Source organism: Trichoderma reesei (genome assembly GCF_000167675.1).
Source record: "Trichoderma reesei QM6a unplaced genomic scaffold TRIREscaffold_2, whole genome shotgun sequence".
In the NCBI taxonomy this organism is placed as follows: Eukaryota; Fungi; Ascomycota; class Sordariomycetes; order Hypocreales; family Hypocreaceae; genus Trichoderma; species Trichoderma reesei.
This window is the reverse complement of record NW_006711149.1, coordinates 368,601-380,617: the sequence shown is the minus strand read 5'-3', so window position 1 is coordinate 380,617 and position 12,017 is coordinate 368,601. Positions and strand designations below refer to the sequence as shown.

General features: G+C 55.6%; 2 protein-coding genes across 2 annotated transcripts; one reads left to right on the top strand and one right to left on the bottom strand.

Annotated features, from left to right (window-relative positions):
- Positions 1-774: 774 nt before the first annotated feature.
- TRIREDRAFT_55381 (uncharacterized protein) lies at positions 775-4,087 on the top strand (the record flags this gene model as incomplete). Its single annotated transcript, XM_006962237.1, has 7 exons — positions 775-1,055; positions 1,380-1,669; positions 1,753-2,345; positions 2,427-2,672; positions 2,844-3,119; positions 3,273-3,973; positions 4,042-4,087. 7 exons carry the CDS (start codon positions 775-777, stop codon positions 4,085-4,087), a joined length of 2,433 nt encoding a protein of 810 aa, XP_006962299.1.
- Positions 4,088-4,956: 869 nt separating this feature from the next.
- On the bottom strand, positions 4,957-11,700 carry TRIREDRAFT_74635 (uncharacterized protein; the record flags this gene model as incomplete). Its single annotated transcript, XM_006962024.1, has 7 exons — positions 4,957-5,352; positions 5,417-6,204; positions 6,294-6,997; positions 8,998-9,090; positions 10,010-10,259; positions 10,416-11,184; positions 11,344-11,700. 7 exons carry the CDS (start codon positions 11,698-11,700, stop codon positions 4,957-4,959), a joined length of 3,357 nt encoding a protein of 1,118 aa, XP_006962086.1.
- Positions 11,701-12,017: the final 317 nt, after the last annotated feature.

Here is a 12,017-nt window from a genome sequence, read left to right as displayed (position 1 = left end):
CAGAATTCGTAGTTCATCTCTTTTACTAATGCTAATTGAGGCGAAATGGAAGGCTTGTCTTGCCTTTCAAGGCTCTGCAACTCTCAACATGGACAATGTCTTACGAAGTGATGCATGTGTAAGTACATGTAGGTTGGTAGGCACCCACCCAATGTTTAGGGAACTGTGAAGCAATGCATAAGGTACCTTAGCTGTAGAAACAGCGAGAGTTAGGTATGCAGCCGTCGCTGGCTGTCAACACATGATGGCAGCTGGTCGAGTCATCTGGCGGCTGGTGGCTGGCAAAACAAAAAACTGGTCGAACCATTCAAAGAGGAACCATTGCCGAACCACTTCTTTTCCTGGCAAACGGACACTTCACTCTCACTCCTCTCCACGCTTGCCCGCGTCACTCACTACGTTTTGGTTCATCTCTTGCAGTTGGCTCTTTCACTTCTTGGTTCTTCTACAACCGCTCTATTGCCATTCCCAGCCATGCCCTGATGACCTGAGGAAACCATACGAATGAAGTAACACATTAGTTCGCAAAGCAGCACAGCCAAGCAGAAGAAAGGAGAGAGGAAGAAGAAGAAGAAGAAGAAGAAGAAGAAGAAGAAGAAGAAGAAGAAGAAGAAGAAGAAGAAGAAGAAGAAGAAGAAGAAGAAGAAGAAGAAGAAGAAGAAGAAGAAGAAGAAGAAGAAGAAGAAGAAGAAGAAGAAGAAAGAAAGAAGAACAGAAGAAAAGATCACAATGTCGCGAAACGAACCACATGGTGGTGAAACCAACATCAGCAGCATGGGCAGCAGTTCCAGGCCGCAAGCCAACCAGGGCAGCACCACCGTCAGAACTCCTCGAAAACAACAGTATCAAGCCAGTCAACAGAGGCTTGACAATAGTACCTTTCATACTCCCCTTCCCGCCGCGGACGAGTCTCCCACTCCAACCCCGACTTCAAGGCGCTTCTATCCAGGCACAGGTCGCACCGCCACAGACCCGGACGACAGCGAGTGCGCCACACCCACGCCTGCGCCACACCGCTACGGTTTGCGCGCGCGAAGAGCATCTCGAGGCTCGTCGTTTTCGACTCCCTCGCGTCGGCAGCAGCAGCAGCAGCAGCTCACGAATCCCACTCCCACCAGGACGACCGGCACCGGCGCAGCAGCGGCAATTCGCACGGGCTCTCCGCTCAGCTACAGCATCGACCACTAGAAGCGCGATCTCCAGCAGCAGCAGCAGCGGCAGCGGCACCATCCTCACCTCCAGGGCAGTTGCTGTGTTATTCACAATCCCGGCACCTACACCCATACGACAACAACAACAACTGCTGCTGCCAGCAACAACAACACCCAAACACGAACCCGCAATCGCAATCGCAACACCAACCCCATCTGTACCTGCAGTCACGTCAATCGTCCGCCCGCAAGCACCATGGCCAGCGGGGGGAAATGGCGCGAGGAGCAGATCCTCATCATCTGCCCCGGTAGTAGGACGACCATGGCCCAGCTGGGCTGCGGCGAGCTGTCGCCGCCGGCCCACCGTATCCCGACGAGGATGTTCCGGGACGAGGAGGAGCCGGAGCAGTGGCGGCCGTATTACACGTACAAGCGGACGACGGTGACGGACGGCGTCGAGCACGAGGAGTGGGTGGAGGATGTCGACGAGGACAAGGGCGCCGTGTGGCCAATTGAGGGTATGTCGAATTCATACGATGAATTAGGAGAGATCAAACAAGAATCTCTATGGATAGAGTCATTGGCTAACATATATGCACAGGCGGCCGCATCGTCCAGATGGACGCCTTCCTCGCCTTCCTCGACCACGTCCACGGCCTCCTCACCACCACATACCACAACACCCCCATCATGCTCATGGCATCCCCCCAGTGGACGCGCCCCGACTGCGAGACCATTGCCCGCTACATCTTCGAAAAGACAAAGACGCCCGCGCTCTGCCTGATACACAGCGGCATCGCCACGCAGTACGGGCTCAAATGGCCCAACATGACCGTCGTTGACATCGGCTACGAAAAGGTCGACGTCACCGCCATCCACGACGGCCGCGTCGTCAACCACATGGACCTCGGTAGGCCGCTTCCCGACCGGTTCATCAGCGGCGGAGAGGTCTTTACGCGGAAGCTGCTGAAACTGCTCGAGGGGCAGGGCTTTAACTACGACATGGCAGAACAGCTGAAGAAGAGCGGCATCTGCGAGGTGCTGCCCTATGCTCCGACCAAGAAGGAACTCATGGATCTCCCCGTCGAGTCGTCATCCAACGCACCGCAGTCTCAGCCACGCTCAACAGCAGCAGCCCCCGGCGCGACGGCAGAAGAAGGCGCCGCGCCAGGATCAGGCGCTGCCGACTCAACAGTAGCAGCCGCCGCGGAGGCAGCCGCTCAGCCTGCGCCGACGACTGACGAGCCGGCAGTAGACGAGGACGTCATCATGGAGGACAATGATGGCCTCGACACCAACGTTGACGAGGATGGTGTGCTGGACGTCGCGAGCATCGTCACCAGCGGCCAGACCAAGGAGTTCCTTGCCAAGAAGGAAAAGGAAAAGGAAAAGGGCAAGCCTGGGCGCAAGTCAAACAAGGACAAGGACGGCGACGCGGCAGCTCAAGCGCGGCCCCTGCGGCAGCCCAACTCCAAGAAGGTGCGCAACACGTTCTCCTACGAAGAGATTGTCATGGAGGAAGTCTCCAAGGAGGTGCCGGCGCCAGTACCCGCGCCCGCGCAGAATGCCGAGGGTAGCGCTGTCGAGGAGGTTGTCGCCACAGAAAAGGCAGCAGAACCGGCAGCAGAACCGGCAGCAGAACCAGAAGCAGAAAAGGCAGCAGAACAGGCGGCAGAACCAGCAACCGAAAAGGCAGATGAACCAGCAGCAGAAAAGGCAGTTGAACCAACAGCTGAATCAGCACCGGAGCCGGCAGCACAAGAAACACAGGCAGAAGAAGAATCTAAGGCGCCTGCCCCTGTAACGACCGGCACAGAGACCGAGACACCCGTTATCAAGACTGAGGAACCGAAGCCCGAGGAACCAAAGCCCGAGGAATCAAAGCCCGAGGAATCAAAGCCCGAGGAATCAAAGCCTGAGGTGTCAAAACCCGAGGAGCCAAAGCCCGATGGCGATGACATCGAGATGGTCACGGAGTCCAAGCCAGCTGCCGACGCCGTCAACGGTGAGCAAGGCAAGGCTGCCGATACCGATGTCAACGCAGACGCCGACGCAAAGGTAAACACCGACGCCAATGCCGATACTAATGCCAATGCCAATGCCAACGCCAACAATGGCGAGCCTCCTGAGCTCAGGCCCAAGCGAATCCGGCGCGAGATCGAAGTCGGCCTGGAGCGGTTCCTGTTTGCGGACCGCGACGAAATCGACCGCATCGTCAGCACCATCTACCGCACGATCCAGGGCGTCGAGGACATGTACATGCGGCCGGCGTGCTGGGACAACCTCGTCTTCGTCGGCAACGGGTCGCGGCTGCGCGGGCTCAAGGACAACATCCTGCAGACGCTCAACGCGCGGCACCTCATCTCGCCGTCGACGGCCACCATGTTCACGTCGGAGCTGCCGTCCAACGTGGCGACGCCCGCGGGCACCGGCTCGCAGACGCCCGTCGGCTCCTTCAGCGGCGCGCCGCACCAGCTCGCCAGCAGCGGCGTCAACCCGCTGCTGCAGGCGGCCACGACGGCCAGCACCCTGGGCGTCCCCGGCCGTGACACGATCCAGGTCGCCACGGGGTCGACGCCCATGGTCGGCTCCGAGGCCGCGGGCCCCGCGAGCGGCCACCACTTCCACAGCCAGACGCCCACCAGCATCCGCACGATTGCGCTGCCGACGTACCTGAGCGAGTGGAGCAAGAACGGCTTCGAGGAGGCCATGTTCCTCGGCGCCCAGGTGGCCGCCAGGATAGCCTTTTGCCTGCACTCCAACATGGACGCTCAGGCGATTGAGGCCCAAAAGTCAATGAGCCTGAGCAGAGTGGATTACAAGTAAGTTATTTTCCCCCATGATTGTTGCGGCTTGAGGCAAGGTTGCTAACCTCTCTCTTACCAAACAGTGAACACGGCCCCAAAGCCATCCGAACACATTCCATGCTCAGCTGAAAAGGGGGATCAAAGTGCTTTTAACAAGCCCCAGGGCTGATATGGTTGTGAGGTCAAAGAATATTGACTCGATGGTCTTGTCTAATGTGTGTCATGTATACTCTATTTGCGCCGTGGTTCATTGGAACGAAAAAGGGAGCTGCTCTCACTGGATTTCCAACAATTTTTTTCATGGTACCTTACTTCAAAGGGGCGGCTCAATGGTGTATATGGGTCTGGAATACGGCAGCTAAGACACAAGAAATAGGAAAAGAGAAATGAAGTCAAAAAGAACTTGAATCGAAGGAAGGGTTGCTCCTAGTGACTGGCGGATTGCAAAGGGGTAAAAAACGCCATACAGGTAGCCGCCCAGCTAGCTACCCAGCTATAGGAGAATAAGTAATACCATGAAAGCTCAAACAGTGAAAGGTCATTAATGTTCTCAATATTATCTTTTGTACTTCACTATGCGATGTGCATATATGAGATAAACATGAAGCGACGCTGTGTTGCCCTTTTATCCAGAACCGCTTTATCCAAACAAGACCTGTCCACTGCCGGTGCCCATCGCCTCATTCCTGGAAAGGCGTCTTTCCGCCGCTTCCCAGTCCCTGTGAATGGTGATGCAGAAACTCTCCTCGCTCAGGACATCACAACTCTGCCGCTTGCGAGTCGTCAAGGCGGCTAATGTGGTGCTGTTCCTTGATCCACGGCATATGGATATCATGCTGGACAATGCGTTGACTTGGGTAAGAGGGCCTGGTATAAGTAAACGTACGCAGTCGCGCGGCTTCTAGCCCGCTGCGTTTCTGGCGGCAGCCTCTCGAGCTGCTTGGTGCCAGTCTGTCTTGAGCAGATAAGTATATTCAATCGATGAGACCCTGTAACCATCATGAATAGGTTAGAGTACCGCAAAACCGCGTTGCATCACGGGTAGAAGAAGAGGGTTCGACGTACAAGAACAGTCCCACGCTGACACCAGCCCACAGGCCCTGCAACTTCCAGTTGGCTCCAAAGGCCAGCGCCAGCGAAATGGGCAGCGAGACGGCATAGTACGAGATAAGATTGACCGGCCCGCCGATGCTCTGTTTGCCGATACCGCGCAGCAATCCGTGCGCGCCGGCACTCAGGCAGTCAAAAACCTGCATGACGGCGACAACCGGCAGAATGCTGGCCACAATGGAAATCACCGTCTCGTCGTCTGTGAAGAGCAGCGGCAGGTGGTATCGAAGACCGCTGTAGAGCGCAAAGTTGAGCAGTCCAAGGATACAGTGCGTCACAAAAGTCTGGGCAAAACGTCAGTGAGGTGAACTTCGCGTCGCTTCGTCTTAAGATAGGAACAGCACATACCACTTTGCCAGTTACTCTGGCTGCGTCGACCAGGCCAGCGCCAATCAGGTTGGCCACGCGCGTCGACGCGGCAATGGACATGGGGAAGGGAATCTGGTACGAGATGGATGCAATCGTCGAGACGACGCTCTGGGCCGCGAGGTAATCGGACCCGAAGCGGCTGGCCAGGAGAGTCAGGATCTCGAAAGCGAGCCACTCGGCTTCGACCATTATCATACCCGGCAGCGCCAGCCGGATCATGACCCACCAGTTGCTGAGCGCTCGCTTGCTGAAGCCGCCCCAGCATTCGCGGCCATTGACGAAGCGGACATAGCAAAAGAGGAGAACCGGCAGGATATTCTCCGTAATCGCCACGGCAATGGGCGCACCAATGAAGCCGTACTCCAGCTTCCAGACGAGCAACCAGGTGAGGAAGACGTTGAAGGGGGCGGCGAACAGGAGAACGTATGTCGTGGCCTGGAAGAGGCCCTGCGATTGCGTGAAGCGCTTGCCACACTCAAACAAGATGACGCCGGGGATGGCAAAGATCATGACGCGGAGGTAGAGGGCAGCAAGGCGAGCAGACTCCGGGTCGGGCACCATGCGCTGTAGGATCGGCTCGGCTCCGAATAGCCATAGCAGGATGACGGGCACCGAGAGGGTCAGGAGGAAGCACGCCATGCGCTGGCACTGCAAGCCGACCAGATGCTTGTGGCCAGATCCGTAAGCCTGGGCACAGAGGGTGTCCAGACTCGTCGCCAAGCCCTGGAAGGGGGCCAAGCAGGAGATGGCTTGCGACATGTTGGCCACTGTACACGACATCGACGAGTCAGTTTCGTTTTCCCTCTTTGGGTGGCTGCATATTTTGCGTAGTATTTGGGTATGACTGCTGACTTACATGATATAGCTCCCAGCTCTATGGTTCCGATACGACCAACCGCAAAGATGCCGGCCACATTGATGGAGTATTGGAGGAAAAAGGTGACAATCAGGGGCCCGCAGTAGGACAGAACCGTCTTGGCCTCGCGCTGCCACGTCGTGCGAATGCGCCCCGTCGTGATGGCCTCCTCCCACTGCTCGTCCACATCCTCTTCGCCCTCAGGGACGGGTCTCTGTCGGCGGGATCGTGTGCCATAGTCGAGGTCGTCATCGCGGGAGAGTAGCGGCGAGTCGTCCTCTGACTCCCCCTCATATTCCTCGACGGGGACCTTGGTGCTGAAAATCTTTCGGTAGATTCGAGCGGGAATCGACTGGCTCTTGTTGTTATGTTTCGGCGGCAGGACGTGGTTGTCCCGCAGGAGGCTGCGCTCGGCATCGCGAGATTGCTTGCGCTCTAATGGTGTCAAGATGGGCTCGTCCAGGCCGTTCGGGTTGAAGGCAGGCCGCGCTGCGCCGTAGGCCACGCCGCTGGGCCGGCGATACATGAAGTGGTGGCTATGTTCGCCGTCGATTTGGTCGTCGGCGGGATCGAAGTCGTCGTCGGTACATTCTGCAATATCTTGAGCCAGAACCTGTCCGGCAAGAGGAGATGCAGAACGGAACGACGACGGGAAGGCCGGGTGATCGTGGCCAGAGGGCCCGGGAATGCCACTGGCCGCAGGACTCATGGTGATATAGTCCTACCTTCAGAGGAAGAGAAGGAGGAGGAGGACGTTCGGGAAGTTCGTGGTAGTCGAGTGTCGACGTTCAAGCAGCCGGCGGGAATCCACCATCTACCCACTTGGCTTGACCAGTTGGCCCTCCTGGGTGATATGACAGCTCTCGCTCTCTCTCTCTGTGTCGCTTGTTCTTCCTGCTCGAGATGTTCAGGTCGGTCCTCCCCTCGACCTCAGCAACAGCCGTAGATGGTGCGACTGGGGATACTATCAAAAAGGTGTCGCAAAGATAGCACCGCAATCTATTCAGGCAGACTTCGGAGAGGAACCGTCGTCGTCGAGGCTTGATGTTGAATGAATCAACCAAACGAATTCGAAAGAGTCACGGAAGGAAAAGAAAAGCCACCAGCTTTTCGGGAGGGTCCACCCTCTGAATTTTGCGTGCGACAGAGCTGGCAGCAAGGGTCACGGTAGAGAGACGGGAGACGATGGTTCGAAGCGTCTGGGAGAGCTGTCGGACGAGGCTTGACGGCCGGAGACGGTCTTGATAACAAGCCAAAGGGGAGGAAGAGGGAGAAGCTGGGGAGAAAAACGAGTTCACCTTGGCTGCGGCTACTTGTACGGGCTAAAGATGTAGATGAAGATGAGCACGATCGCTAGTATACTCGGACTACGTCGCATCGGTACTAGGTGCCATGTTCGGACAGCTCTTGACGGCATAAAGAAGGCAGACTAATGGAGGTACTAGCCCGACCGGGAGGAGGTACCTTGCTTCAACTCCATCCGACTAAGGCACTCCATAACACAAGTACGACCCTCTCGGGTAGCATCGCCGTGATGCGACAAAGTAAGGTAGGTAGCGCTACCACATGTGGCAGGCAGAAGGAGCGACGCAGCGATGTGTCAGTGTTTGTCCGGTACCGCTGCTTTTATCATGGGGCTACATACAATCTAGGTAGGTACTGTCCAGTATCAACACAGATCACGTACCTAGAGGTAGGTACTTTGATTATAACATACCTAACATACCTAGGTAGGTATTCCTTGCTCCGATCAGGTCGTACACATTTCGTAACCTCTCCGCGATTCTGTCCGCCGCAAACGCCACCGATCAGAGCGGAATCTAAGATGCTGCAGTACCTGAAACCTTTCCCTTGCTGTGCTCGTAGATGTAGGTGGATGTACAGAGCACCCTTCACTCAATGACAGGTAAAAAAAAAAAAAAAAAGCCTGAGGGTGTCCTCATGAAGCCGCACAACGTTCAAACTTGCGCTACGAAGCACAATCTGATGGACATGTCTAACACCACCTACCTAGGTATACCTTACACTTACTTGGTATTGGGTATTACGGGTAATTCAGAGCCAGGTTTCTTTTGGGCTAGCATCAAGCCATCAAGCCGTCAAAAGTCATGCAGCTTGCGTGCTCGATCGACGCCATACTATCTCGCAATCAGGATCAACCTCCTGGCAAGTATTACTTCTACATGCCCTTGAAACCAGGCTGCTTTGCCTCGTTTACGCCGAGCGGCTGAATCGAAAGAGAAAAAAGGACCAGAAGATCAAGGGGAAATAAGGCCATCCATCATCCCGCGCGCACGCCAAGGACGACCCGTCGATGATGACTCCGACTCTCCCACCTGGCCTTGAGCCACCCCTGTTTTCCCAAGTTGGCCCAGCTTAGCGGAGGTGCCGCCGCTGCTGCCACCGTTTGTCAGTGAAAGCTCGATACTTGCAACTTGAGTCAAAGGTACCTTGTTTCCAGAGTACGAGCATCATCATTGACTATTAGTGACTGCAAAATCAAGCCTAAATCTACCTATCCTTCGCAGTACCACTGTCGTCCGCGTATAAAATTATGCCGGTTTATATGCGCCGAATGATCACGAGGGGTGTCCCCCCGCCTACGAGTATATCGTAGCTTCGGTATAGCCCCTGGCCACCACTGATGGCTGTGGCCTATCACACCTCCTCCGCCATCTCCAACTGCTCCAAAACGGTAACCGACCCCAAGTTTGCTTCTCGGGTACTAGCAGTCCATACTGTACACAGGTAAAGGATGGAGAAGGGCAGCGCGAGTGAAGGGACGAGCGACTTCGGGCTGGGCAGGCCTGCGTCAGAATCCACACGGCTCGCTGGCAGCAACGTGCCTCCCAGTCACTTACGTACAAAGACATGGACTTACATGGAACGACTCATAGCACTATCCAAACGACAAAAGGGCGTGTTGAGGATGATGTCAATTTCGTCCTCTGCCTGGAGAAGGTAGCTGTGTAGTACCTTATAGACCACAGAGGACTCGCACTAAACAACCACCAGCCTGTCTTGACCTTGGATTTAGCCAGGCGCCCTGTCGGCTACATCTGGCACACACATTGCAACTAGATGTGGTCGATACGGACTGATCCATGTTACAGAGACCTGCGTCGTACATGTACGTAGCAGCAACCCCTGTCCGCACATCAACATAAGGTACTCTGTCCATGTGCCCATCTCATCACTAGCTCTGTGCGGTAAAGCTCAGCTCAAGGAACACAACCACCTGTCGGCTGCTAGTCAAAGGTGTGTCCTGGCGCCTCTGCTCGCAGTGACATGAGAGGGCCTACATTGTTCACGAAAGGGCAGAGAGCAATTCTGTGTATGCGCCGCACCCGCACCAGTATTCATGCCTAGACTGCCACCCACCGCTGCGTCCCGGCGCACTAGTATCGCTGTTCATGCACCCAGCGACTTCTTACACCACCGCCAAGCTTCGAATCTCTCCCGTTCACCTGCAGTATTCCTTTGCGCTCTGCCCCTGGAGCCTCCCATGCCTGCCATCATACACCTAGGCACTGTCGCCAGTCGGGTACATCCACATACAGCCTTTACAGTCGGGCTCCGAGTGGGCTGCAGTCGCCACCCAGGGCACCTCGTCCTTGCCGTACGCTTGCAGCGGCATGCTATACGGCATCCGAAGACCAATAACGGATCTCTGCCCTTCTATGGCTGGCGCTGCGCCTGGAGTATCCGACTGGAACGAGCTCACCATGGCCCCGTCTTCACAGAGCAGCCCCGGCCACACCAGCACACCAACCTCCCATGATGCGATTCGTATATTTCCCGTGGTGGAACTCAGCGCCTCGCCCCACGCTTGCTTTGACATGTTGGCCGACGTCAGCATGGCCCAGTCAATGGTGTTGCTCTCGTTGAAGCGTATGTACGTCTTGATGTGCGGGGCCGCTCGGTCTCGCCCGCTATCACCGCTAATTGACGGTTCCCCAGGAAGCTCTATCCAATGTGTTAGTCCACGTATCAACTCACTCGGAGATGGGTTACTTTTCTCATGGTCATGACCACCGTCCTCGTATCACCTCGAGGAAGTTGAGTTGCTTCAGGGCATAGGAGACAGGAGACAGGATGACGACTGTGACGACCGAGACTTACTTGCTCCGCCTGCACTATCGTTGGCCCAGTGGTGTAGGATTGGCCTGAGATATCCCAGCTGCCGAATCTGCTGCGGCGATTGGATCTTGGTGTGAATCGAACGCCCTGAAGCGTATCCATCGATTGAGTTTCGGATCTCGTCTACAGTGGGGAAGACGACCTTGAAGCCCGGTCTCCCCGTGTTAGGCGTCAGGGATGTGGCAAGCGAGTCGAATAATGTCCTTTGCAGCCAATCATCCTTGGCGCCAAGGGTCGCAATCGAAGATATCTGAACCACGATTTGCGACTGTCCGCGCTCGACCGGCACACATCGTAAGCATCTCTGCACCGCGGCCCAGCCCCAGGCAGGCCTGCTCGCATCACGAAAGCTGTGCCTGCCCGGAACACTAGCGATGAAGGCCGCCCGGATGCTTGAGAAGTCGAAGTTGACAAGGCGATCTACCAGTTGCTTGCAAGTAGGTCGGTAGAGCTCATACTGCCTCAAGTATTCCAGCAAGTCCACCTTGAACCTCGTGCCGCTACCGACAGGAAGCTGCTGCCCTTGCTGGAACAGGGTATCCTGCTCCCCCAGCCGGGGTAGCCTCGGGGATCTCCACACGGCATTGGTCATGTTGGTCCAGTCTTTGGGTATCATATTCGCAGTATGAATGACGACTTGCGCGGTGTCGTCAGAGCGAAAGATGACCATCATCTTGGAGTGATGTGTGCCAAACATCTCTGGCATCGGCGCGCAGTGTAGATGAACATTGTGAAACTGAGCTGCCTGGTCCTACAGTGCGTAACAGTTGAAAGATGCCCATTGTCAGTCCCATGTGTGTAGAAGTTAAAGGGTTAATGGGAGTTGATGAGAGTAGAGCGAAGAAGGGGGCTACTACGTCTGCTTATGTACATCGGCGATTGAGGAGGGAATGGTTCAAGGGCCACTTACCGAAAGGACAATACGGCTCTCGTCATCCTTCTTCCAGAATCCGTGGACCACGTGTAACTGGACTCTATTCCTCACCATGTCATCAAAAGCACTCAACACAAAGGGAATATCATGAAGGAAATTAAACTGCCAACACTCGGTGATCAGAGGGTCGTCTAGGATATCCCGAAGCCTAACAGTATCTCTGTTCAATTCTTCTGGCAGGTCCCGAATCCGAGTGAGCTGCCATGGCGACTTATGGAATTGCCCCTGGCGTATCCTCTTGCGCGGAGGACTGATGGGACGTGATAGCGATGAGAGGACCCTAAAGTCCCCCTCTTCCTCATCGTCCAGGTTCCGCTTCCGAGAGCAGTCCATGATCCTAGGGTAAGCCTGCAGGTTCCGACAGTGGCTTACTGGGCCTTTGATTCTTGGACAAGGTAGAAAGGCAATCGATCGAAGTTTGCGGATAAAGAAGTTGCTGTTCATGAAGCTGGAAAGAACAGAGAAGGAGAAGACGTTAAGCTCTGGTCAACTGTTGTTGCAATTTCCATCCAATCTCCTCTTGCTCCTTCTACCTGTAGGTAATGAGAAGCCGCATGTACGTGCATGGCGTACAGCACCGAGGAGTACCTTCCCAACTTCCTTACCAGGCAACGGCGTCGGCCAATCAGCGCCCCCTCTCAAGCCACACT